Below are 22,310 nucleotides of genomic sequence, written 5' to 3' on the forward strand. Positions count from 1 at the left end.
TGCAGGTCTTGTAGCAATTTGGGGAGGCCACTGAAATAAATAAATAAAATATTTGACCAGCTAAATAGTACATCCTAAGACCACTCTTTGCCTTCTATGTGATTGCATCTAAGTGCATCCAAGTTAGAGGAAGGAAAGAAAACGAATGGGAGGTGTATCCAGCCCTTAATGGATGCCCTGGGAGCTGGGGGTTGAGGCCTGAAGTGGGAAGAGAGAGGGTGGTGATTCAGCCTAATACAGATCATGGCACACAGCCAGGCAAAGGAAATTGTGGGATCATGATACAGCAACTGTCCTATAGCAGTTTGTTTCCATCATCCAGATGTGACTTCATGGCCCCACTACCCCGCCCTTTTGCTCTTTCCTGTACTTAAGTGTTCTCCCTGCTGAGGGGAAGGGGCTAGGACACCATGTCCTCAGGAAGAGTAGTCTGTGAGAAGGAGGCATTCCTGAGTAGTATGAGAGTGGGGGACCAAGGAAGGGGGATCTGGGACTGTGCGTGGTGGGACCACAGCTACTGAGGCACCTGGGCTCTTCCAGCACCCCCAAACTCAGCAGACTTCTCCAGATGACCCTGCCTCTGGACACTGGTGCCTCGGGAAATCCTGTAGCACAGAGGAGCCTGAGTTATCAGGCAGTATTGGCCTCTGACTCCAACAGAGTTACAGTGTTCCCAGCTGGTGTGTGTCTAATCAGGCCTTTCTGCTCTTTCCACAGGGAAGACGATGAAGCTGTAGAGATGCTTCCCTATGTGATTGCCACCCTGGGCTCAGCAGGGGCTGCCTGCAAAGCCTCCACATGCAACAACAGTACCAAGGACTACTGCTACAGTGCCCGCATCCGCAGCACTGTGCTGCAGGGACTGCCCTTCGGTGGGGTGCCCACTGTCCTAGCCCTCGACTTTATGTGCTTTCTTGTAAGTCTACCTACTGTTGCTTCAGCACCTTCTCCCCTAATTAGCCATGAGGACTGTGTTTGGGTGGTTAGAGTTGAGGGCCCCAGATGCCATCCCTGACTTTGCTGCTGGCTGACTTCATGGCCCTGATCATATTGCTTAGCCGCTGTGGGTTTAGCCACTATTGTCTTAACTCAAATACCACCCCACTGAGCCCATGGAAGGGTATTGCAGGATCTCCTAAGGGCAGGGGTCGATTTAGATCAGTCTTGCATCCCTAAACTCCTGCTTATGGTATCGGGTACCTGCAGCTTTACCCACCCAAAGGCTTTGCTTGTTCCTCATTACAAGCTGCAGGACCATAGATGTTGTAGCCCTAATCTCATGTCCTTGGGGCTTGAGGGCCTTTTGATCCTGTAGTTAACTTAGCTGCTGTGTTGTATGCTGGACCTCTGCCTCCCACAGTCATCAAGATAGTCCAGTTTTAACAGCACTGGTGAACTTGTGCTGTCCCATGGCTTCAGTGTGCTGTGAGCTGAGCAGTTCTGCCCCCTCCTACCCTCCTTGTTCCTGTGGCTCTGCATGCAGAGGACAAGGACAGAGCTGGACAATGCCTCATTTCACAGTTCTTCCTTTGCTCTCTTCCAGGCGTTGTTGTTTGTCTTTTCAATTTTGCGTAAAGTTGCGTGGGACTATGGACGTCTGGCCCTGGTGACTGATGCTGACAGGTAAGCATGGGAGAGGGGCAGGAAAACAAGGCTCAAGCTGCCCCTTTCTTTGCTGTGGGGCAGAAGCATTAAATCCCCTTGCATGTGCCAGAGGCAACTGAAGAAGAGAGGCAAACATGCCAGTTGTACTCCCTGAGCTTCAGGAACAGGAAAAATCCCTGCTTACTGGCTTTTTGTTACAGCATTCTTCTGCCAACGCAAGGTAGTGGTCCCTGCTGGCTCCATATCACTTACGGTCCCCACAGCGAGAGAGGTGTGCAGAGGCCCTTACAGAGGAACAGCAGAAGGAGGGGAGGGAGGAAAGAGGAAAAGAGGTCACAGGAAGGGTGATGCCTGCCACAGCGAAGGCTTTGTTCAGCCTCTGAAGGTGTCTTTGTGACTCTGCTGGATGCAGTTCTCATTGAACACTTGAAAGTGGTAGGCTACATTTCCAGGTGCGGTACCACTGTGCTAATGCAAGTTCAGCTCACATCCCAAGTGCTGACAAGTCAGTCTGGGTATGGATCCTTCCTGCCCAATGCATTTGTGGACTACAGTGTCTGTTGGCAAAAGCTAGGGCCCATTTGGTATGGCAGCTCCACAGCAGAGTGAAATGCTATTCTTGTTTTCGCTGTTAGCAACAAGAAAGACAATGATTTTCTTCTAGTGCAGAATGAGGATCTTTCCTTGACTAAGCTTGAGGGCTTGTGCGAGTAGTCCACCTGTCTTCAGGAGTGGTTCGCTATGTCCATGGCACTTTATCTTCTAAAGGCTGGCTGTGGTAGGTGGGTCTTCTCCTTGATCAGCTCTACAAGCTCATCACGCTCAGGCTTGGATGAGGCTGAGCTTCAGCCTCTTTGGTTCCTTTGGCAGTACAGATTCAGGCAAGCTGCTGTTGAACACTCTGTGTGTGACAGCAGAAAGAGTTGTTTTCTTCCAGCACTGAACCAGGAACTCTCCTGGTTTAGATAAGAGGTCCTGGATAGTGTCAGATAAGCAGCTGAGTCCCTGTGGCTCCTCTGTGCCTCTTTTCCTGGCTTGGCTGGGGAAATCAGCAACATGGAAGCCTCGCATAAAAGTGAGGAGAAGGGAGTTAGCCAGGTGAGACTTCCCTGGGGACAGGGCAGCAGCTCCTTTGGTTAAACTATCTGGACCCAAGCACTGGATGGTAGCCACAAGAGGCTGCACAGTTCTGAGTTTCAGTAGGGGAGAGAAGGCCAGACCTTCTCACAGGTGATGCTTGAGCACATTGGGTGCAAGGGATTGGGACCAGTGGCTGTAGGCAGAAAGGCAGAGGGGTGCTAGCTGTTTGCTGAGTTAGAGATGGTAAGCATGAGGAGAGGGAGAACGTGGCTGTGGTGAGAACTGTGGATCACCAGGACCAGGATCCCAGAGAGGAGCCTGTCCTACTTGGCCCATATGTGGGGTGGGATGAGCATTTTGGGAGGGTGAGATGCAAATGTCGGCTCTCTGGGTGGGGAGGAAAAGTATGGAAGGGGAGCTTAGATGGCAGCTTGGTAGTCTTAGCAGGTGGTCTCGTCCCTCAGGAGCTCCCTAGTACGCCCATCGTGTTGCCCACCATCGCAGGAAAGCCAGCTTTTCTTTAGTGGGCAACAAAGCACACCACCCCTGGGCCAGCAGGGACTCTGGGTTGTTGTGGTTTGGGGTGGCACTGGGCTCTGGAAGGAAGGTCTTCTCGAGCCTGACCAGGCTTCTCCAGGTTTTTCTTCCTCAGGACAGTGTGGAGCCCAGTTGGGTGCATAGCTCCCCACAACAGAGGAGAGAGACCCAGCACCTGCTCCAGTGGTTGTAATCTCTCGTTTTGTGTTTCTGTGCCCTCAGGCGTCGACGCTGGCAGACGGAGCGAGAGGAACGGGAATAGTATGTCCTTTTTTCAGGGTCTCATTTCTTCTGTCTTTCTTGCTCTTTTTCTCTTTGTCTTTTTCCCTCACAGTTTTATGTCTTGGTTCTGAACTAACTTAAGTGGCTGGGAGTTTGGGCTTGGATTTGTGCACCTCGGTGGATTCGTGCTCTTGTTTTTCTGTCCCCTTTGTGTCAGCCACTACCACAACTGCATGCACCCTTGTTTTCTCCTAGTAGCCCTTAAATGCTGAGGGCAGCAGGGAGCTGAGGAGCTTCTGTTCCCAGCCAAGGTGGACAGTGCCACACCATGTACCCTGCTCTACCTGCCCATGTCCAGCTATTCTGTCTTACAATGGACAAAAACCTGGTTGCCTGAGCCCAACATCATGCTTGAGTCGCCCCATTGCAGTGGAGCCTCCTTTGTCCTATCCCTCTTGTGCCAGGATGCTATGAGGGCTGCTCCCACACCAGTTGCAAAGGAAGGCAGATGCAAGACCTCTCATTTTCCCTTACCCTGTGAGGCTGCTGGGACCAGGACAAGTGTTGGCTCTTGTCTCTTGCCACTTATTCCTGGCTGGCAGCATACCCAGCAAGCCAGCACCTTTATCCTTTCTCTTTGTCCCCACAAAAGCAAAATTCCTGCCTCGGAGCTGCCGAGAACATCCTATGGCACCTTAGCCTGGTGTTGCCCATTAAGCACTGCTATAGACCCTCCCTCCTTGCTCTTCCCTTTTCCTTTCTGCTTTTATGCCTAAGAAAGAGCACACCCTGTGCCTTGCTGACTGGCTGGGTGGTGTTTGCTGATCAGTTGGCGGTACAGAGCCTGTGATGGTCACTCCAGACAGGCCAATGCATGTCTGGGGCAGCAAGCTGCAGCCATATTTCTCGGGCTCGGTCATTTACAAAGCAGGGGCCTGCTGCTGCCTTGAGAGGGTACAGGGATGCTCCTATTTTTGTGCTTTCTCCTTGCCCCAAAGGAGCAGAGCAATGGGAACTGCGAAAACAGAGGTGATGGTAGCTGCGGTACATGGCACAGAGGGGACCCCTTGCTTCACTAGTGGCTGGTCCTGCTTCAGGTGTCTTGCTGCTAACACCTTGCAGGGGGAATAAGGCAGAGGTAGCAGAGTCTGTTATGCTTGGAGGCTTTTCCCAGGGGCCACTTCAGTAATTCTCACGAGTCCTTTTCTCTCTGTCCAGAGGGCTGCTCCTTCCTGCTCTGACTCTTCATCTGTGCTTGCTGGAGCTCTCTGCTGACCCTCTAAAACCTGCTGCTTGAGGTAGAACACTGCTGGTAGCCAGAAACTTCTAAAAGCCTGTGGACTTCAGCAAGGAAACCTTATTCTGGCTGTGCTCCCCCAAGGCTGATGGTGCCTTCCCATCCCAGCTCTTCTCTCTGCTGGGGTGCACAGTGGCAGGTGGTGGGTTAGGGACATGTATATGCCACCAGGTGCTCCCAGCAGGAGGGCATCCTCCTCTGACATGTCCCTGTGCTTGAGAACCAGCAAGCGCCCCTGTCCTGCCCCTTGCCAGCAGCACTCTAAACTGGTGACTCATTTTGCACCAGGAGATTGTGGCAACTTACCCACTCTTCTGTGCATAATGGCAGTGATCAGAGTCCTGCAGGATTGCTACCCACACAGCTATCTCTTGCCTCACACTACAAGCCCCTTCCACAGTATGCCTGGACTCCCCTCCTGGGGGGACCCTCAGGCTAAGAGATCTCTGAACCTGTCTTTCTACCTCCCTGGCAGGGCCAGCACAAAATCTGGGATAGCAGGCATGGAGAAGGCCTTTGGGGTCCCATCCTTAATCTTCTTGCGGTTTAGGGCAACCTTGCCTTCACTCACTTGCTTTGTTAGTGTTTTTGTGTTAAAAGCCTCCAGCTAGATCCAGGTACTGTTGGAGTTCGCTATTCAGCTTCCCATCTTTGGCAAGATTTGATCCCCTCTGTTTTCTCAGTGTCACTGGTCATCATGATTATCATCTCCACCTCCTGCCTGGTCATCCCATAACAATGCACTCTTCTTATTTCTTCCCTCCAGTGTTGCTCTTCCCTCTGCTTTTCCAGTACTGAGGAGCCAAAAGCACACAATGCCGTCATGCTAGGCTCTCCTTGAGGCTGCAGAAAGCAGAAATTCACCCTTGATCCCTGCACCCAGCTGCAAGGCCTCTGAGATTTTAAAGGGCTGAAGGTCTGAGAGTTTATTCACATCTTCCTCTGTCCCTCCAGCAGAGCAGGGTGTTGGGCTGCCTAGCTGCAAGGCTGCATGCTGCTGTCTGATCTGCATTCCTGTAGTCCCATGACCTTCAGCTAATCTCCTTTCCCCATTACTTCCAGCTAGGAACTCAGCAGGTGCACCACCGCTCTGAGGGAAGGCCATATGTCCCATCCTGTTTCCTTCAGGAAGCATAGAGAGTCTTCGCTTGTTCTCCTTCACATAGTGTCACCAACCTCATCTCTAGCACTTGCCTCTCAGCTGCTGCTTCTCTGGGTTCTTGTCCATCTGATCCTCCTTGAGCTTGTATGTGTTAGATGTAGACCATGTTTTCATCTGTTTTTTTTTCCTTTCCTTTGCTTCTAGCCTTCAGACCTACCATATAACTTCTTGTACTTCCAAGGTCCCAGCCTGCAAGTGCTGTTTAATTTAGGTCTCTGGACTATTTTCTTATTTCCTTTGCCAGCTGTCCTCCCCTTCCATTCGTAGTGAGGGCTGTTGCGTGCCATGGATGTTTCTGCTACAGGTTCTTTGTCTAGGTCCTTTCCAGCTCCTGGAGTAAAGTAGTCTGGAATGTTTACCTCTCTTGCCTTCCTGTCCTTCAGCCTGTGGTCATATACTTCTAGCTGCTTGCCCTGCTCCTGCTGGAGAGATTTCCAGGCCCAGTTGAGGCTGTGGAATAGCTTGGGCTGAGTCTTTTCCAGGCAGCACAGTCACTGGGGCTCGGCTGTGTTTCTCCTACACTGAAGCACTGAGGGCAGAGAGGTCTGGTGTAGCTGGCTTACAGCCCACCAGAAGTCCCAGCCTTCCTTTTTCCTAAGGCAAGTGAGACTTCCAGGATGGGAGCCACTGCCAGCACCTCTCAGGAGTGCCAGGGCTGCCGCCTTGTGGCTGCACTGGAGCCAGAGGGGCTGCAGCACCTTCTGGTTCCCACCTCCTCTCCTCTGTTCTCTTCTCTTCTCTTCTCCTCTTCTCTCCTCTCCTTTCCTCTCCTCTCTCTAAACTCTGTGCTAAACAGACCCCATCTCTCTCCAGCTGGCAGCTGCTGCCAGCCCCTCCTCGCAGGGGCTGCTGCATAATGCAGGTGCCTCTCAGAAGGTGCTGAGCAAGTAGCATCCATGGCTAAGAACGTGGGGGCTGCTGGGCTCGGGTGCTGTCTGAGGAGGAGTCTCTGCTTGCTGTTGTCTCTGGTCTCAGATCTTGCCTGTCATCTCACTTGTGGCAAACTGACCTGAATTAACCTCTGATCTTCTGGATGCTCTTGGTTCCTGGCCAGGCTACCTCCTCACATCTTCTGACTTTCTCCTTTGCCTTCCACTTGTCATTTTAGCGTAGCCTCCGCCCTGCACTCAGACAACCATGACCGCTATGAGCGCCTCACCTCCGTCTCCAGCTCTGTGGACTTCGACCAGAGAGACAACGTGAGTAGCAGCAAGAGTCAAACACCTTGTCTTTGAGTGCCTAGGAGCCCACAGCTTGTCTGAATCAAGGGCTCTTCAGAAGAAAGACTATTTGCCCACCCCCAGGCCTTACGTTCCCCCACCTTGTAGTGTGCGAGACTCAGGGAGGCATAACTATGTGGTTTCTACACATATGCTTAAATAAGTAGGCTGTACATCCATCCCAGTGGCCTTATGGACGTCTGTCTGACCTGTTGTCTGAGCCTTACAAACAATACTTGCCAGCTCCTCCTCACACTGCTGTCTACTTCTACTGCTGTTATCCTCTCTGAAGGGGTGGCACAGTTCAGTAACAGGGTAACAGGGTGTGACAGAAGGGCGGTGAAGTTCCCAGGAAATACTCCTCCCATAGGTGTCCTTTGAGGAGCGCTGGCTTGGCCTAGCCTGCCTTCCCAGTCCCTGCAGAGCTCCTCCTGTCCAGGATGATGGCTAAAGTACCAGTATGGTGATTTTTCTGGGTGCCCATAGGCTGTGGAGAGCTTCTGTGCTAGCCAGGAGCCCGTGGGTCACCTGGGTTGTGCTGACAGTTGGTAGGGGACAGCCACATGGCAGAGTCCATGGAGCAGCACTGTCATCTTCTTTACCTTGGCCCATACATGGCTGTGCATATCTGGGTGCTCATGGTCAGTCCACTCCTGAGCCAGTTCTGTGGAGGTGAAAGGATGCCAACATGGTCCTCTGAGCCTTTGAAGGAGGTAGTAGAGATAAGGGAATAGAGAGTGATGTGAGACCCTCCTATCTTCTTTCTGCACAGGGTTTCTGCTCCTGGCTGACAGCCATCTTCAGGATAAAGTAAGTGCCCAGGACCTGCGTGGAGGAGGAGGAGAGGCGGTGCAGGGTGTGCGTCGGGACACCCAGCACTGTACAGCTATGTTAAGCTGCTGCCCTTGCTGCAGCTTCTTCTCTGAAGAGCACAAACAAAGTGTGTCCTCTGGAGAGGGCAAGCAAAGATGGGACTAAATGAGGAGTCCTAAAGCCAAAACTAAGGTCACTCACTGAGTCTGTGACAGAGGAGAGCACCCAGCCCAGGTCTCCCCTTCCTGTGTCCCATCTCAGAAACACTGTCTGCTGCTCTGCAGAGATGTTCCTCTCCCTGGGACTCCTCCTACGAGCACTGCTGTCTGAGGAATGACTGTGAATGGGCGACTCGGGGGTGCAGGGAGACACTCCCAGCCTGATGATGCTGAGGAGTAGTCTCCTAAGCACTTGCTTGGCTTTAAAGCGCTGTGGGATAGTGTCAGCCATCCCATATGTCAGCAGGGGACCACCAAAAGGGTGTGAGGTGGCATTTGCATGTGTCCAGCTATCTGCCCTTGACAGCTCAGGACAGGGGCATGGGGAGTGGGTCTGCAGTAAGCATTGCACAGGTAGATTTCTGCCTGGGCTGATTCAAGGCTGGGTGCTACACTCCCTATCCCAGGGCCTGGCATCTCTGTAGAGCTGAACCAGGAGGGTAGCCATGACCCTGTGCTTTCCTCCAGTATTTGAGGGAATACAGAAGATTGCCTGATGGCCTTTCTCTCCCTGGCAGGGATGATGAGATCCGAGACAAGTGTGGAGGTGATGCGGTGCACTACCTGTCCTTCCAAAGGCACATCATTGGGCTGCTGGTGGCCGTGGGTGTGCTCTCCGTGGGCATCGTGTTACCTGTCAACTTCTCAGGGGACCTGCTAGGTGAGAACAGGGAGCCTTTGGCTGGGCTGGGGGAGCTGCTTTTTCAACACCATGTCCCAGACCACTGGGGAGCAGCGGAGGGCAGGACAGAACTAACACGGACAAACCCTGACTGCTGTCCCACTTTGAGCGTGGCACATCCCAGAGGGTTATCCTGGGTAGCTTGGGTTGTAGGATCTTCTGCAGGTGAGATTCCTGCCATAGCCCACACCAGTGGTGCTCTGTACCTGAACCCAGTGTAACTGAACATGCTTGTGTCTACTTCTTTCTCCCTAGAAAACAACGCCTACAGCTTTGGGAGGACAACTATCGCTAACCTGAATTCTGGGTATGTGTGGGCAGGGATGGAATGGATAATTGAGGCCCTCAAGGGATATTTTGTAAATAATTTGTACATTTTGTAAATTTTGTATTTCTGCCCTTGTTCTGAGGCTACTGCCCCTGGTACAATCTGCGGGTTGAGCTTCTGAAAGTTGGTTGCAGGGCATGTGGGTGCCGTGCTGGTTATGCTGCTCTTGGCCCTTCAGGGTCTGACCAGCCATACACAGACTTATAGTGGCAACCTTGCATTGACCTTTGTGGTCTCCCTTGTGACAGGAATAACCTGCTGTGGCTGCACACGTCTTTTGCCTTCCTGTACCTGCTGCTGACAGTGTATAGCATGCGCAGGCACACCTCCAAAATGCGCTACAAAGAGGATGACATGGTGAGCAGGACCTGGCCACTCTCCCAGGCACATTTTCCCATGCCCTTCTGTCAAGTAAGGTGGCCTTAGAGAGCTGAGCACACCACATCCCACAGCAATTTGAGGCTGTATTGTTTTGGCTGTTCTCTTATTCTGCCTGGCCAAAGGCAGATGTCCTCCAGCGCGGTAGCCCTGACTGCCTGTGGGGAAACAGGAGAGATCTGTGCTGGGTGAATGTGTGCGAAGGACCTCATGCCTTCCTCCAGCTTTTGTTGCATAAGACTACCCTCTGTTTCTGTTCAGGCAGCTGCAGTGTAAGCCCCCTTAGCCTGTCAGTCTGCTGTGTACAAGGATGCAGGATGCCAAAAGCTAATGGAAGCGTAGAAGAGGAGGAGCCCTGGGTGCTAGGTGTGATGGAGCTGCCCTTTCCCATCACTGACTCGGGCCTTGGGAGGTTTTGGTGCAATCCGGTCTTTCACATCATCCACACCTACCTGCCCTCTCCTTTTTTCCTTCTTTCCAGGTTAAGCGAACTCTCTTCATCAATGGGATCTCAAAATATGCTGAGCCAGAGAAGATCAAAAAGCATTTTGAGTAAGTCTCACTATGTCCGTAATTAAAGGCTGCACTGTAATGAGGATATTTTTACTGCACTAGTGCTAGTGTTACCTGGAATGGCAATAATACATTGAGAGCCAGAAGCTAGTGAAAATCAGTGAACACTTGGACATCTCGCTATTGTTTTTCTGTTCTACCTGAATGTGCGGTGTCCTTGGTTTTGTGCATTAGCATGTGCCTAGTTATCTCGTGCAGAGCCACAGTGGGTCAGCATAGTAAGTAGTGTGCAGGCCATGTCCTGGAACGTTGTCAGGCTCGGAGATGAGAAGCAGGCAAGATGCGCTCAAGCAATAACTCTGGGATGTTGTGCTGCTGCTTCTGTGCTGTTCACCATCCTTGTAAATAAGTTTGTGGGGTTTTTCAACAAAAGACTAAATTCTTCCATCGGGACCTCAATGAACACACTGACAGCCCTGTGTTTAGAAGGACCATTGGGAGAGAAATGCTTTGTACCCTTCGGGAACCCTTCTGCCTCTTTCCAACCCCAAGATCTGTAGCCCATGAAGGCAGAGAAGAGGATGTGGGGTCAGGGGTGCCCTGCTGTGACAAGGCAAAGGTCCAAAGAGGCTCCTTGTGCCAGCACCCAGAGAATGTAGCGTTTGCCCCATGTGTTGGTTTTGCTGTAAAGGACAGAGCCTGAAGGCTCCCCTGCTGCTGCCTCCAGCAAGCTCTTGCTATGTGCCATGATGCTTAGCCCAGGACAGGACACAAGCCCTTTACCTGTGGGGTTTGCTTGAGGGCACAACCTTTGGTGCTGGGTGTGATGAGGTGATGCTTCCCATCCACAGAGAGGCCTACGCCAACTGCACGGTCCTGGAGGCCCGTCCCTGCTATGATGTAGCCCGGCTGATGTTTCTCGATGCAGAGAGGTAACCCTTGGTTTGAGAGAGAGGGTGGACAGGGGCTGTGGGGTTCCCCTTAAGTCTAATCCCACAGGAGCTTTTCTGAGTAACACTCTTTATTTTTTAACTTCCTTCCTTCTCTTTCACTGTCCTGTTTCAGGAAGAAAGCTGAGCGTGGGCGAATCTACTTCACCAACTTACAGAGCAAGGAGAACACCCCATCCATGATCAACCCCAAGCCCTGTGGCCACCTATGCTGCTGCGTCATCAGGGGCTGTGAGGAGGTGGGGAAAGAGCTGGAGGTGTTGTGTGGCAGGACACGTTGGGGCTTGGGTCCTCAGGTCTCTGTTCTTATCCCTGTCACCCTGTCCAGGTGGAGGCCATCGAGTACTATACTAAGCTGGAGGAGAAGCTCAAAGATGACTACAAGCGGGAGAAGGAGAAGGTGAACGAAAAACCTCTTGGGATGGCCTTTGTCACCTTCCATAATGAGACCATCACAGCCATGTGAGTGCAAAGGGTCCTGAAGGGTCCTGTCCTCCCTAGTAATGTGACCTGTCTTAGCTCTTGCCTTAAATCAGAGGAATCCCAGCGCTAAGGCATTCCCTCGGCCTGTTCCTGCCAGCCCTCTGTGTCAGCATCTCCCTCTTCCTCTTCTCCAGAATCCTCAAAGATTTCAACGCTTGCAAGTGCCAGGGCTGTGCATGCCGTGGGGAGCCAAGGGCCTCCTCCTGCAGCGAGTCCCTCCACGTCTCCAACTGGACTGTCAGCTATGCCCCCGACCCACAGAACATCTACTGGTGAGCAGCTTTGTAGGGCTCAGCAGGCCCTGCCAATGGGAAAAGAATGCACCCCTGCTGTCTCCCTCTCCATCTACTCCTCTGGTAACAGATTGAGTTGTTCTTCCTGAAGCCCAGCCTGACTGAGCTGGAAGTCTGATCTGACTTGGAGGGGGAAAGCCTTGGTCTAGTGCTCCAAGTGCTGTTCATTCAGGCTGGTCTGTGTATGAACTTGAATCCCTGGACCTGCCCTTCTCCCCCATGCAGTTGTCCTGATGCCTTAATTCCTCCCTTCCAGGGAACATCTTTCCATCCGGGGCTTCATATGGTGGATCCGCTGCCTTGTGATCAATGTGGTCCTCTTCATCCTCCTCTTCTTCCTCACCACTCCCGCTATCATCATCACCACTATGGACAAGTTCAACGTTACCAAGCCTGTGGAGTATCTCAACGTAAGGCCTTTGGAGATGGGTGCAGCATGGGTAGCATGGGAACTACCCTGAGGCAAGAGATTTGGGAGAGAGTTTATCAGCATTCCCCAGGTCTCGTCAGCCTGACCATGAGGGAGGTGGTGAGCCTGGTCTGCATGCAGTGGCAGATATGGTGCTGGGGACTTGGTGTCAACAAAGGCAGCTGTACTTGTGGCTAGCGCAAGAGCTGCAGCACCATGTAACACGTGGTCTCTTCCCTGCCTTGTTGTAGAACCCCATCATCACCCAGTTCTTCCCCACCCTGTTGCTGTGGTGCTTCTCTGCTCTTCTGCCCACCATTGTGTATTACTCTGCCTTCTTCGAAGCACACTGGACCAGGTAAGGCCTGTTCTTAGTCACACTAATTTGCCACCTGGCCACTAAAAACTTGTCACTGATGTAAGGCTCTGGATCCTTCTGCCTGAACTTCTGTCTTCTCCAAGTGTAGTGTTATGTTGCACCTCTTGGACACCTGGAGTCTGCAGTGGACAGCATTTCTTCCAATCCTTAGCTTTTGGTTTGCAGTATGGTTATCGGAGCAGAGCTTGATGTAGGTCTACCAGAAGAAAGCTGGGAGGGGTTTGGGGCTAGTCTCTGTGAGAAATGCTAGTGGTGAGAGAATTCTTGGCTCAGATGGGCAGACAGGAATGGTGTGCCTGTACCCACGTCTAAGTTATCCTTTCCAAGGGAAAATTGCCTTAGTTGCTGTGGCTGCTGACCATAGCGAAGGTATTTGAAGTGCAGTGCACTAGAAAAGTGCTGCTTGCGAGGCATACTATGCACAGGGCATGTGATGTGAGCATTGTGTTTTACTCTACGTTGCAAAGACTGGTGGGAAAGATGTCACCAGCTCTGAAGACTGCAGGTCAAGAGAGATGATTGCAGAGAGTCCCCTAAAGATGGGGGGGCCTGTGAGAGAAGTGGGGAGGAACTCAAGAACAGAACGCTGACACTGGAAGGAAAGGGAGTATATTCATGTACCAGCAGTGAACAGGGTGGGATTGAGATTTTAGACACTGGGAAGTGCTTTCTAATGAGAAAGCTATGGGGCCACCACTTCTGGGACTGGCAGGGCAAAAGGTTAACAGCTTCCTCTCTGCCCTCAGGTCTGGAGAGAACAGGACAACCATGCACAAGTGTTACACCTTCCTCATCTTCATGGTCTTGCTGCTGCCATCGCTGGGCCTGAGCAGGTAGGAGTGGTGGGAAGGGAAAGCAAGTGCAGATACTTGGAACACCAGGAGGGTTGAGATACAACCCTGGTTGTTCTCCAACGTTACATCCTTTCCCCACGCACAAGTGCCCTGGCCACTGTCCTCTTGAGAAGGTGGCATTTAGTTCTGATTGTGGGCCAGACCAGAACACACCATACCTGCCTGGGTCTCTCAGAGCTTATTGAATCAATCTGCAGATGCATTGACATGGTGTTACAAATAATGTACCAAAAATCAGCATGGTGGATGGATGTGAAAAGTCTACTTGGAGCCTACTTATAAAGGAGGTATTCCCCATCTCTGTGCTCAGTGTGCACTCTGAATTTTGCACAAAACTAGTGAATTCCCCATTTGAACCAGAAAGTTGTACCATTTAGTTGGGTGGGATGGTTTCTGTGGGCTGCAGGAATGCTCATCCATTTGGGTGTGAGCCCCAAATCTTCTTACAGGAGTTATAGAAATGCCCTGGGGCAAACAGGGTGCGTCAGCTGCCAGCCTTTGGCATGGGCTTCCAGCACTGGATAGTGGCTGAGTAGGGAAGCGATGTGAGGAAGGAGAAATGGGGGTGGGAATAGGATAGGGGTTCTCACTGTGGTAGGGTATTACTTATACATGGTAGGGCAGAGGATTTACACCCCCCTAAATTCAGGATTCAGGGTACAGTCCCTCAATGGCTAAGTGAGGCAGGTCCTAAGAACAGGTGAGCCCTCTGATAGAGGCAGAAGGATGACTGACTACAGCAGTGTTTCCCAACCAGATTAAAAAAGCCTTATTGCATGTAACTTGACATCCTAGGCAGCTGAATGTTCTTGGCAGGTTTGCGTTTTGACCAGCTACCATTAAACAGACACTTCCATCTGGGGGGGTTGGTCCCCTGCTGCTGCATCTGAAACTCTATACTTTGCCAGTACCTGAGGTGCCAAAGGACTGGACGGTTTAATATCAAAAAATCAGAACGGAGGAAAATGGGATTTGTTTCTCATGAAGGCATTTTTTTTTTCAGTCTCTGTGTTGGTGGGTACCTTGTACCTAGCCAATTTCTTCTGTCTTCTGTAGAGTCAGTCATGAATGTTGTGCCCAAATAGAGGGGAGAGGAAAACACCTTACTGATAGATAGGATCAGGGCAACAGGAGAACAACATATGTGAGAATGGGAAGCTTTGCATCCCTTTTGTGTGCTGCGCTGTTTTTCTTAGTGTCTGATTTACATAATTGCTGGTGACACATCCCAAGAGGGAACCAGACAGTCTATGGGTAAAGTTTTGGGTCCTTTCAGAGTAGCTCCCACGTATTTGCATGAACATATCTGTGTGTCGCTGCATCTGACCGTTTCTCTTTCCTTCTTGCTCCTAACCCCCACAGCTTGGATGTGTTTTTCCGCTGGCTGTTCGACAAAAAATTCCTTGCTGAAGCTGCCGTGCGATTTGAGTAAGTGGAGTTGGGCAGAAGGCCCTTTTTTGCAATTAGGGAAGCTTCTTTTTAGTGCCCAAAGGTACTGGGGGTTCCCAGCTGCTACCCTGCAAGGGTGAGCACCTCCTGCAGCCCTGCTCTTGCTGCATCTCCCTAGGTGTGTGTTCCTGCCAGACAACGGGGCCTTCTTTGTCAACTATGTCATCGCCTCTGCCTTCATTGGGAACGCAATGGACCTGTTGCGCATCCCTGGCTTGCTCATGTACATGATACGCCTCTGCCTGGCCCGCTCGGCTGCTGAGCGGAGGAATGTCAAAAGAGTATGTAGCAGGGCTGAGGGGGTGGGTTGTGGCCTCCACCCAGTAATAAGGACGCTGCAGTGGGGTCCTGGTGGTGCTCGCCCAATGCTGTGTGTACAGCTGGGTGTGTTGCACACCCCTGGTTTCTCTTGAGCTCATGCTGATGGCTCTTTCTTCCCTCTTGCAGCACCAGGCCTATGAGTTCCAATTTGGAGCTGCTTATGCCTGGATGATGTGTGTCTTCACTGTGGTCATGACATACAGCATCACTTGCCCCATCATCGTCCCTTTTGGTAAGTGATTCCCCCTCCACCTCCCTGTGTCAGACGCTGGGGAGAGCTTGATGGGGAGGCAAGAAGGATGGGATCGGGGAGATACTCCCTGTCAGTCAGAGGCACTGGGAAAGAGGCTGATTCCCTGCTTTTCTGGCATCCCTCCCTTTCTCCCAGGGCTTATGTACATGCTGCTTAAGCACCTTGTGGACCGATACAACCTGTATTATGCATACCTGCCTGCCAAGCTGGACAAGAAGATCCATTCAGGGGCTGTGAACCAGGTGGTGGCAGCCCCCATCCTCTGCCTCTTCTGGCTTCTCTTCTTTTCTACCATGCGCACAGGTGAGCGGTGGGCTGGGGTGCCAGTCCCTGGTCCCTACAGAGCTGCTTCCCTGGCAAGGCTGTGATCCTGGCAGCCCCCAGCCATGGAGCATACTCAGGGTCCCTCTGACACCGCCACTTCGATGTTCCTTTTCCCCAGGATTCCTGGCCCCCACTTCCATGTTCACCTTTGTGGTTCTTGTGATCACCATTGTGATCTGCCTGTGTCACGTCTGCTTCGGGCACTTCAAATACCTCAGCGCTCACAACTACAAGGTGAGGTGGAGTGCTGGGTGTGGGTGCAGGACCTTTCTCTTTGGGAGGACAGCTCAGCAGCAAAACAGTGGAGGCTCTGGAGGGGGCCCAGGCTGCTCCCCAGCAAAGCCTGTCAGCCCTGGCTTCATAGAGGGAACAGTTCCAAGTATGCCCCTGCTGTGCCTGTGTGCTGCTCCTGTGGTGGGACAGCAAATGTTGCCCTGGCAATCTCTCCATTTCTCCTTTCCTCTCCAGATTGACCACACGGAGGTGGATGCCATAGAAAACAGGCAGAATGGGAGACCTGCCACCAACCTGCCAGCTCCCAAATCAGCTGTGAGTCCCTATCCCTACCTCCATGCCCTGGTGGGCTCCTTATGTGCTTTTGGGAAGGGGCAGGTAACTCTCTGTCAGAGTACCTTGTTCCTTACCTCTCTGAGGCAGCATCCCAGTTGGTTTCCTCAACTTCTCCTTGGTTTACTGGCTCATTCCAGCTGCTTCCTTCCACTGTGCGATTTTTCTAGTTGGAGTGTGTGCAGAGCTGGTTGGGGATACATGCTGAAACGGGGTAAAGCAGAGCCTCCTGCTTCCTCAGGAGAGCAGGGCTGGGGTGTGCACACGTAATCCAGGCTGCCCCCTGCTCTCCATGTACATAGGGGCAGGAGCATCTTTCCAAAAGGACATACCCTGCAGAAGGCAGGCACAGTCTCAGGGGAACATATGTCCTCTGGCAAAACCAGAACACAGTCTTACAGTACACGTGGGCTCCACCATATCCCCACACTCAACTTCTTGCATGGTGTTTTGCATGTTGTGCTGTACTGACATGAGAAGCTTTATGGGCTTGCTCATATATGTTTCTGCTCTCTCTCCCCACCCATCGCCCGCCTCGTGCCTGGGCTTTGCAGAAATACATTGCCCAAGTGCTGCAGGATTCCTCGCCGGAGGGTGAAGCAACTGAGTCGGAGGAGCAGGGGTCGCAGGACGAGGAACTTATCAACGCGGATGGCATGAACGACACAGATTTCCAGTCGTGTGAGGACAGCCTGATAGAGAATGAGATCCACCAGTAGGGACCTCAGAGGGCAGGAAGGGAAGGAGGCCCAGGAGCAGGGCAGGCTGTGTGCAGGAAAACCCAGGGAGAGGCACCCGAGAGTGCTGGCCACTGCCCTTGCCTGCCCCCACCTAGGGCCGCTGCCTTCAGTGAGGGCAGGGGCCCTGCCGCAAGCTCTTGATATCTCTGCCCTTTGACCCCTGCACTGGCCTGGCAGCTGAGCAGGCATGATCTTTACTAGCTACCTTCTTTAATGCATCTCCAGACCCCAGAAGCCTGGGGGCTGGGGAGGAGGGGGACTGTGACCCCCGCGGTGCTGCTCTGGACCTGCAGGGAGGAAGAAGGTGGGATGTTTTATGGGGAGGGGCACAAGGGGGAAGCACTTGGGGTGTTCTCAGCAGGCCTCTCTATCCCATGTCCTCCTGGTGAGAAACACTAATAATTTATTAGATCTACAGGATTGTGATAAACTGAAAGCTTTAGTTGATGTATTGGAAGCCCCACCTCAGGATGGGGGTGGCTTTTGTTGCACCTTTCTCCCTGTGCCCACACATGCCCTTTCTCAACTCCTTGGAGTGTCCAGGAGCTGAGCCAGGCACAAAGAGGTAATGACAGAGAGTTCCTCACCACCACCGGGAAGTTCACAGCCTGGCCTTGGGGTCAGAGTGGCACCACCCTGGGGAAGGGGCACAGGGATTGTGTGAGCCGGGCAGCCCCGCACAGGGTGAGGGGTGCTGAGCGCGTTCCTTGCAGACAGCCTCTCCCAGGCCCTGTCCCTTCTGCCCCCAGGAATGCAGGCAGGGGATTGCAACATCATTTTAAGTGGCATCTTTTTTTGCACATTTTATCTTTCAAACAAGAATTAATGTGACCCCTGTGTGGTACCACACCCCCCTTTGCTGCCCTGCATCTGCACAGCAGGGTGAGGCCTGGAGGTGGAGAAGCTGTGCTGGTGGTTTCCTGTGTGCCAGGGAGAGGGTAGAAAGGGGCCTGGACTGCAGGCCTTCAGTATCCTGTGAGGTTAGCACTGCCTGGTTGTGACAGGGCCCTATAAGCTGCCTTCTCTGAGCTGCCACAGCATCTTCCCCTAGCTGAAGCTAGTCAGAGAAGGAAGGAGTCCTGGTAGAACAGCCCCTGGGGGAGCCCTCTCCAAGCAAGCCCACCATCTTCAGGAGCACAAAGTTATTGTGGGGCTGTCTTGGCTTTCTTCACCTGCCCTGGCTGGTTGTAGGCTCCCCTGGCCTTACCCAGCCTGAAAGAAGGGGCTGTTCCTCCCCTAACTCTGCCTGTGTCCTCTCCCCTGTGATAGCCGCGTCCCAGAAGCAGACAGGGGACAGGATAGATGGGAGAGGTGATCTGGAGCCTCTGCCCACCTGCAGGGAGGTCTGGTCCTGTTTAGAGGCTCTTTGTGAGGAGGTTTCTGGTGAGATCAGTTGCCCTCAATTGCTTCCCCCCCTCCCCTTGTATAAAATATAAAGGAAAATAATAAATCTCCCTGCTATTGAACTATATTTATTTCCCTCAACCCCCTGCCACCATCCTGTTTGGTGCTCATTGCAGCCACTACCGCCCTCCCTTTGCTTGTCATCTGTGGGTGCTGCACTGGCTCACTGGGGCCGTGCCCTCCAGGGTTTGAAAGGGACAGTCATTTACCTTGTCAGTTACTCGAGCTGGCCCTGGAGCTCCGAGCACTTTATAGACCTGAACAAGTGAAGTGTCAGCCCTGCCCAGCTCTGCTTGGGGGAAGGGCAGTCGCTTCTCAAGGCTTTTCTCCCCCTCGCCTGTTAGCAGGGGGAGCCAGACAGACAGAGCAGGCTGGGGGCTGCTCCAGGGATGGTGCAGCTGACCTTCCTGTACACCTCTCTGTAGGAATCCCATGCCTGGAGGAAAGGGGAGTTAGAGGGGAAGAGATGTGGGTCTTTAATGCATGGGGAGGGCAGGTCACCCCTGCTCCCAGGGCTTGGAGGGCTGGAGCATATTCGTGTAGAGAAGGCCACAGTGAGCGTTACCTGTTGTCTGCAGGGGTGGGCTAGAAATGAAATGAGTATGTGAGCTGAGAGCTCCTGGTCCACTCCCAGGCTGGGTCAGGGAGGATGTTGAGTCTGCTTCCCTGTTCTTGCACTCGCCTGCCGCCCTTGCCCTTGGTCCAACAGGCGGTCTGGGATGCTCCAGTCTCTCTGTAGGTAGAGCTGTGGCCCAGGGCTGCCTCTGTGGCTGTCGGGGCTCTGCCTGCAGAGCTGTGTGTTCTGAGTGGCACTGTCTGTGTAGAGATGTGTATAATACCCTGTATATATTTGTGTACAAAAGAAAAAAAGGAAAAAAAGAAGCTGTTGTTCTTGCAGTCTTTTCTTTGTAGAATGGGTTGGGGGGGCTGGGACCTGTGAGGAGAGGACCCCAGCTGCAGCAGGGATGCAGGTGCATGCGTGGTGCAAAAGGAGGCTGGGGGTTGTGCACTCCCCCTGTGCGAGCACAAGCCCTGCCCTGCCACCAGGAACCCAGCTGGGGCTCACGGGGGAGGCCGCAGTACGCCCTCCCCTCCCACTTGCAGACACATCAAAGGCGCTGCTGCTGAAAGCAGGTGGATGGGGAGCTTTGTGCCTTGAGGCTGGGATAGGGGAAGATGCTTTAGGAATGGTGTGGGAGGTGAGGACAGTTTTGCTGGTATCCTTGGTGGCAGATGTCAGCCAAGTCCTGTGGTCCCAAGAACAATTCACATAGCTGCTCCTGCCGTCTCCATCCAGGAACCTGTTTCCCACCCTGGTTTGGGTGGACAGCCAAGGCCTTTGGGAAGGGGTGAGGGGTGCTACATCCTTGGAGCACAGCTTGACTAGGAGCTTCATGGCATGCTGCTGAGCTCAGCTGTCCCCTAAACAGAGGGGCAGGCAGCAAGCAGCCAGCCCCTAGGACTGCTCCCTGCTCCTGTCTGGTGCAGGCTGGAGCTGGGGTGGTGCTCAGGCAGCTGCTGCATGCTCATTAATTTGTGTATAGTGGCCGTTGCTTGGAGAACGGTGCGATGGAGAAGCAAGGTGTGGGGCAGGCCTCTGAGGTGGACAGGTGACCTCAGGCTTCCAGCTCTGTTCCCTCCCTGCTGCATTCAGGCTCTGTGGCTTCGTGTGCCAGCAGCACAGTGTAAGCAGGGGACAAAGAGCTCTCCTCCCCCTGGCAGCCAAAGGACAGGGAAGAGGACACAACTGGGCACAAACAAAGAGAACCAAAGACCAAAAGAAGAATGGTGCCTACTGCCAAGTCCCTGGCAGCATCGCTGTGAAGGGAAGCCTGAGGGAAGGAAACAAGGAAATTGTGCAGGCATTTGATGGAAACCGATCCCAAGCACAGAAGACTGTGTGAGAGGATTAGACGGGAGCTGTCTTCTACACCAGGAGAGTCAGTTGCGAAAGCGGCTTTAAAGGCCACTGAGGGGTAATGAGGTGAGACAAACAAGAAGAGAAGGGGGTGGCTACTGTCCTAGGTGGATCTGAGCAGGCAGGGTACTGAGTGGCATTCAAGGCCAGAGAAAAAAATGGTGGAGGTGTTCCAGCTCAAGCCCAAAGCAGGAACCAGCCCTGGTGCTGCAGGGCTGCTTTCTCCTTGCCCGAAAGCACACTCCTGCACCTCAGTGCAGAGCTGGCTAGTGAACTCAGCAGGGACCCCTAAGCTTCCAGCCTGTGGACAGCAATGTAGCTGCCTTCTGGCTGAAGATAAGATGGAGCAGCCGCTGTGGCACACCAGAGCACTGCACCCCATCACCTCCTCCACATCAAGGTGGGCAGAACAAGCTGCCTCTGGCAGACTCTCCTATGTGGGCATGGGAGGTCCAGTGGTTCCTGGCCAGGGTCAGAGCATTCCCTTCTGAGTGCAGCAGCAGGACCATGATACAGCTGGGTTTGAGTGTCCTGATTGCCCTTCCTTCAGGCAAGGGACACAGCTCCTGACCCCATGTGCAACCTGCTCACTCTTTAGCAATGATTTCCACTCCAGAGCAAGGCAGGGTGGGTTAGAAAGCAGGTGCTCTGTGAAGCCTGGGGAGACAGCTGGACACCAGGTCCTGCAGTGAGATGCCATTGGCACAGCCTTCCCGGCTGCAACCAGGCACAAGGGGAGAAGGAGCCCCGTGGCTGGTGATACCCATGCCATCACCATTTTCAGCCCTGATGCCAGAAGGATGAGTTTCTTCTGGGACTGGGGCCTCAGGAGGGAAACAAGTGGGCCTGGGCCAGGCCATGCCAAACTGGGATGCGCTGAGCTGGTCATGCCAGGCCAACCCTGGCATGTGCTGCCTGGTGTAAGCCAGTCCGGTCCCTGCTGGTCCATGCTGTGCCAGACAAAGCCATGTTGCCCCACGCTGGGTGGCAGGGTGCTGTGCCAAGCCCTGCTGTGGCCATGCTTGTCAGCAAGGACACCACCCAGCATAGCCGTTCCATGAGTCACAGAGGGCACGTACAGACAGCCCCACTGCGGGAAGCCCCAGGGCAGGGGGCCCTGCTGGTGCCCAGCAGCAAGGGGCAGCTGGTGGGGTGGGTGCTGGCTGTGACTGCCGGATCTCGCAGTGATGTCAGGGCAGGTGGTGGTGGGGTTGCTGCCCACAGCTGCCTGGGCTTGCAGGAGTGATGTGGTACAGGCACCGCCTCCTGAAGCGCAAAGAAAGGAGAATCATAGAATCACCACGTTGGAAAAGACCCACCAGATCATCAAGTCCAACCATTCCTATCAAACACTAAACCACGCCTATCAGCACCTCGTCCACCCGTTCCTTAAACACCTCCAGGGAAGGAGATTCAAACACCTCCCTGGGCAGCCTGTTCCAGTGCCCAAAGACCCTTTCCATGAAAATTTTTTTCCTAATGTCCAGCCTGGTGGACATTCGCTTCCCTGGTGGAGCTTGAGGCCATTCCTGGACCCAAAGGTGGTTGACACTCCTTGGCTCCGCTGTGCTTAGCCATGGCACCAGGTCAACAACCTCTGGGACAAAGCACAGCACAGAGCTTCATCTAGCTGAGCTGGGGTGCCAGCAGTGTGGGGCAGCACCACGTCACCCCCAAGCCCCTTCCCAAGAGAAAAGTCGCTTCCTCTTCTCCTCCCAGCCCTGGTTTCCCTGTGGCATCAAGCCTTTTGCTTGGAGCAAAGGTGGAAGGAGCGCGCCCGTCCCGGCGACATCCCTCCACCCCCAGGAGCTGGGAGAGGGTGACAGCAGACTGGACCACGCCAGTAAATCCCTTTCCTGCAGCTGTGAGCGATCGCTGCGCCTTTAATTCCCCCTCCCACCGCCCTCTCAG

General features: G+C 53.3%; 1 protein-coding gene across 3 annotated transcripts in view; it reads left to right on the forward strand.

Annotated features, from left to right (window-relative positions):
* TMEM63B (transmembrane protein 63B) overlaps window positions 1–18,557 on the forward strand; it is a 45,234-nt gene extending 26,677 nt beyond the window's left edge. For 2 of the 3 annotated variants that reach the window (XM_069852514.1, XM_069852515.1), the window contains exons 2-24: window positions 718–916; window positions 1,544–1,623; window positions 3,445–3,483; window positions 7,012–7,102; window positions 7,896–7,933; window positions 8,673–8,815; window positions 9,092–9,143; window positions 9,413–9,521; window positions 10,024–10,094; window positions 10,907–10,987; window positions 11,121–11,244; window positions 11,334–11,467; window positions 11,623–11,760; window positions 12,038–12,191; window positions 12,442–12,548; window positions 13,316–13,402; window positions 14,786–14,851; window positions 14,991–15,153; window positions 15,320–15,425; window positions 15,582–15,749; window positions 15,889–16,004; window positions 16,239–16,319; window positions 16,892–18,557. In XM_069852514.1, coding sequence (XP_069708615.1) covers window positions 740–916; window positions 1,544–1,623; window positions 3,445–3,483; window positions 7,012–7,102; window positions 7,896–7,933; window positions 8,673–8,815; window positions 9,092–9,143; window positions 9,413–9,521; window positions 10,024–10,094; window positions 10,907–10,987; window positions 11,121–11,244; window positions 11,334–11,467; window positions 11,623–11,760; window positions 12,038–12,191; window positions 12,442–12,548; window positions 13,316–13,402; window positions 14,786–14,851; window positions 14,991–15,153; window positions 15,320–15,425; window positions 15,582–15,749; window positions 15,889–16,004; window positions 16,239–16,319; window positions 16,892–17,056 — 2,490 coding nt within the window. In that variant the 5' untranslated portion in view covers window positions 718–739 and the 3' untranslated portion in view covers window positions 17,057–18,557. The remainder of the gene's footprint in view (window positions 1–717; window positions 917–1,543; window positions 1,624–3,444; window positions 3,484–7,011; window positions 7,103–7,895; window positions 7,934–8,672; window positions 8,816–9,091; window positions 9,144–9,412; window positions 9,522–10,023; window positions 10,095–10,906; window positions 10,988–11,120; window positions 11,245–11,333; window positions 11,468–11,622; window positions 11,761–12,037; window positions 12,192–12,441; window positions 12,549–13,315; window positions 13,403–14,785; window positions 14,852–14,990; window positions 15,154–15,319; window positions 15,426–15,581; window positions 15,750–15,888; window positions 16,005–16,238; window positions 16,320–16,891) is intronic. The other variant, XM_069852516.1, reaches the window with a different exon arrangement.
* The last annotated feature ends 3,753 nt before the right edge of the window (window positions 18,558–22,310 follow it).

This window comes from Phaenicophaeus curvirostris, chromosome 2 (assembly GCF_032191515.1).
Source record: "Phaenicophaeus curvirostris isolate KB17595 chromosome 2, BPBGC_Pcur_1.0, whole genome shotgun sequence".
NCBI classification, from domain to species: domain Eukaryota; kingdom Metazoa; phylum Chordata; class Aves; order Cuculiformes; family Cuculidae; genus Phaenicophaeus; species Phaenicophaeus curvirostris.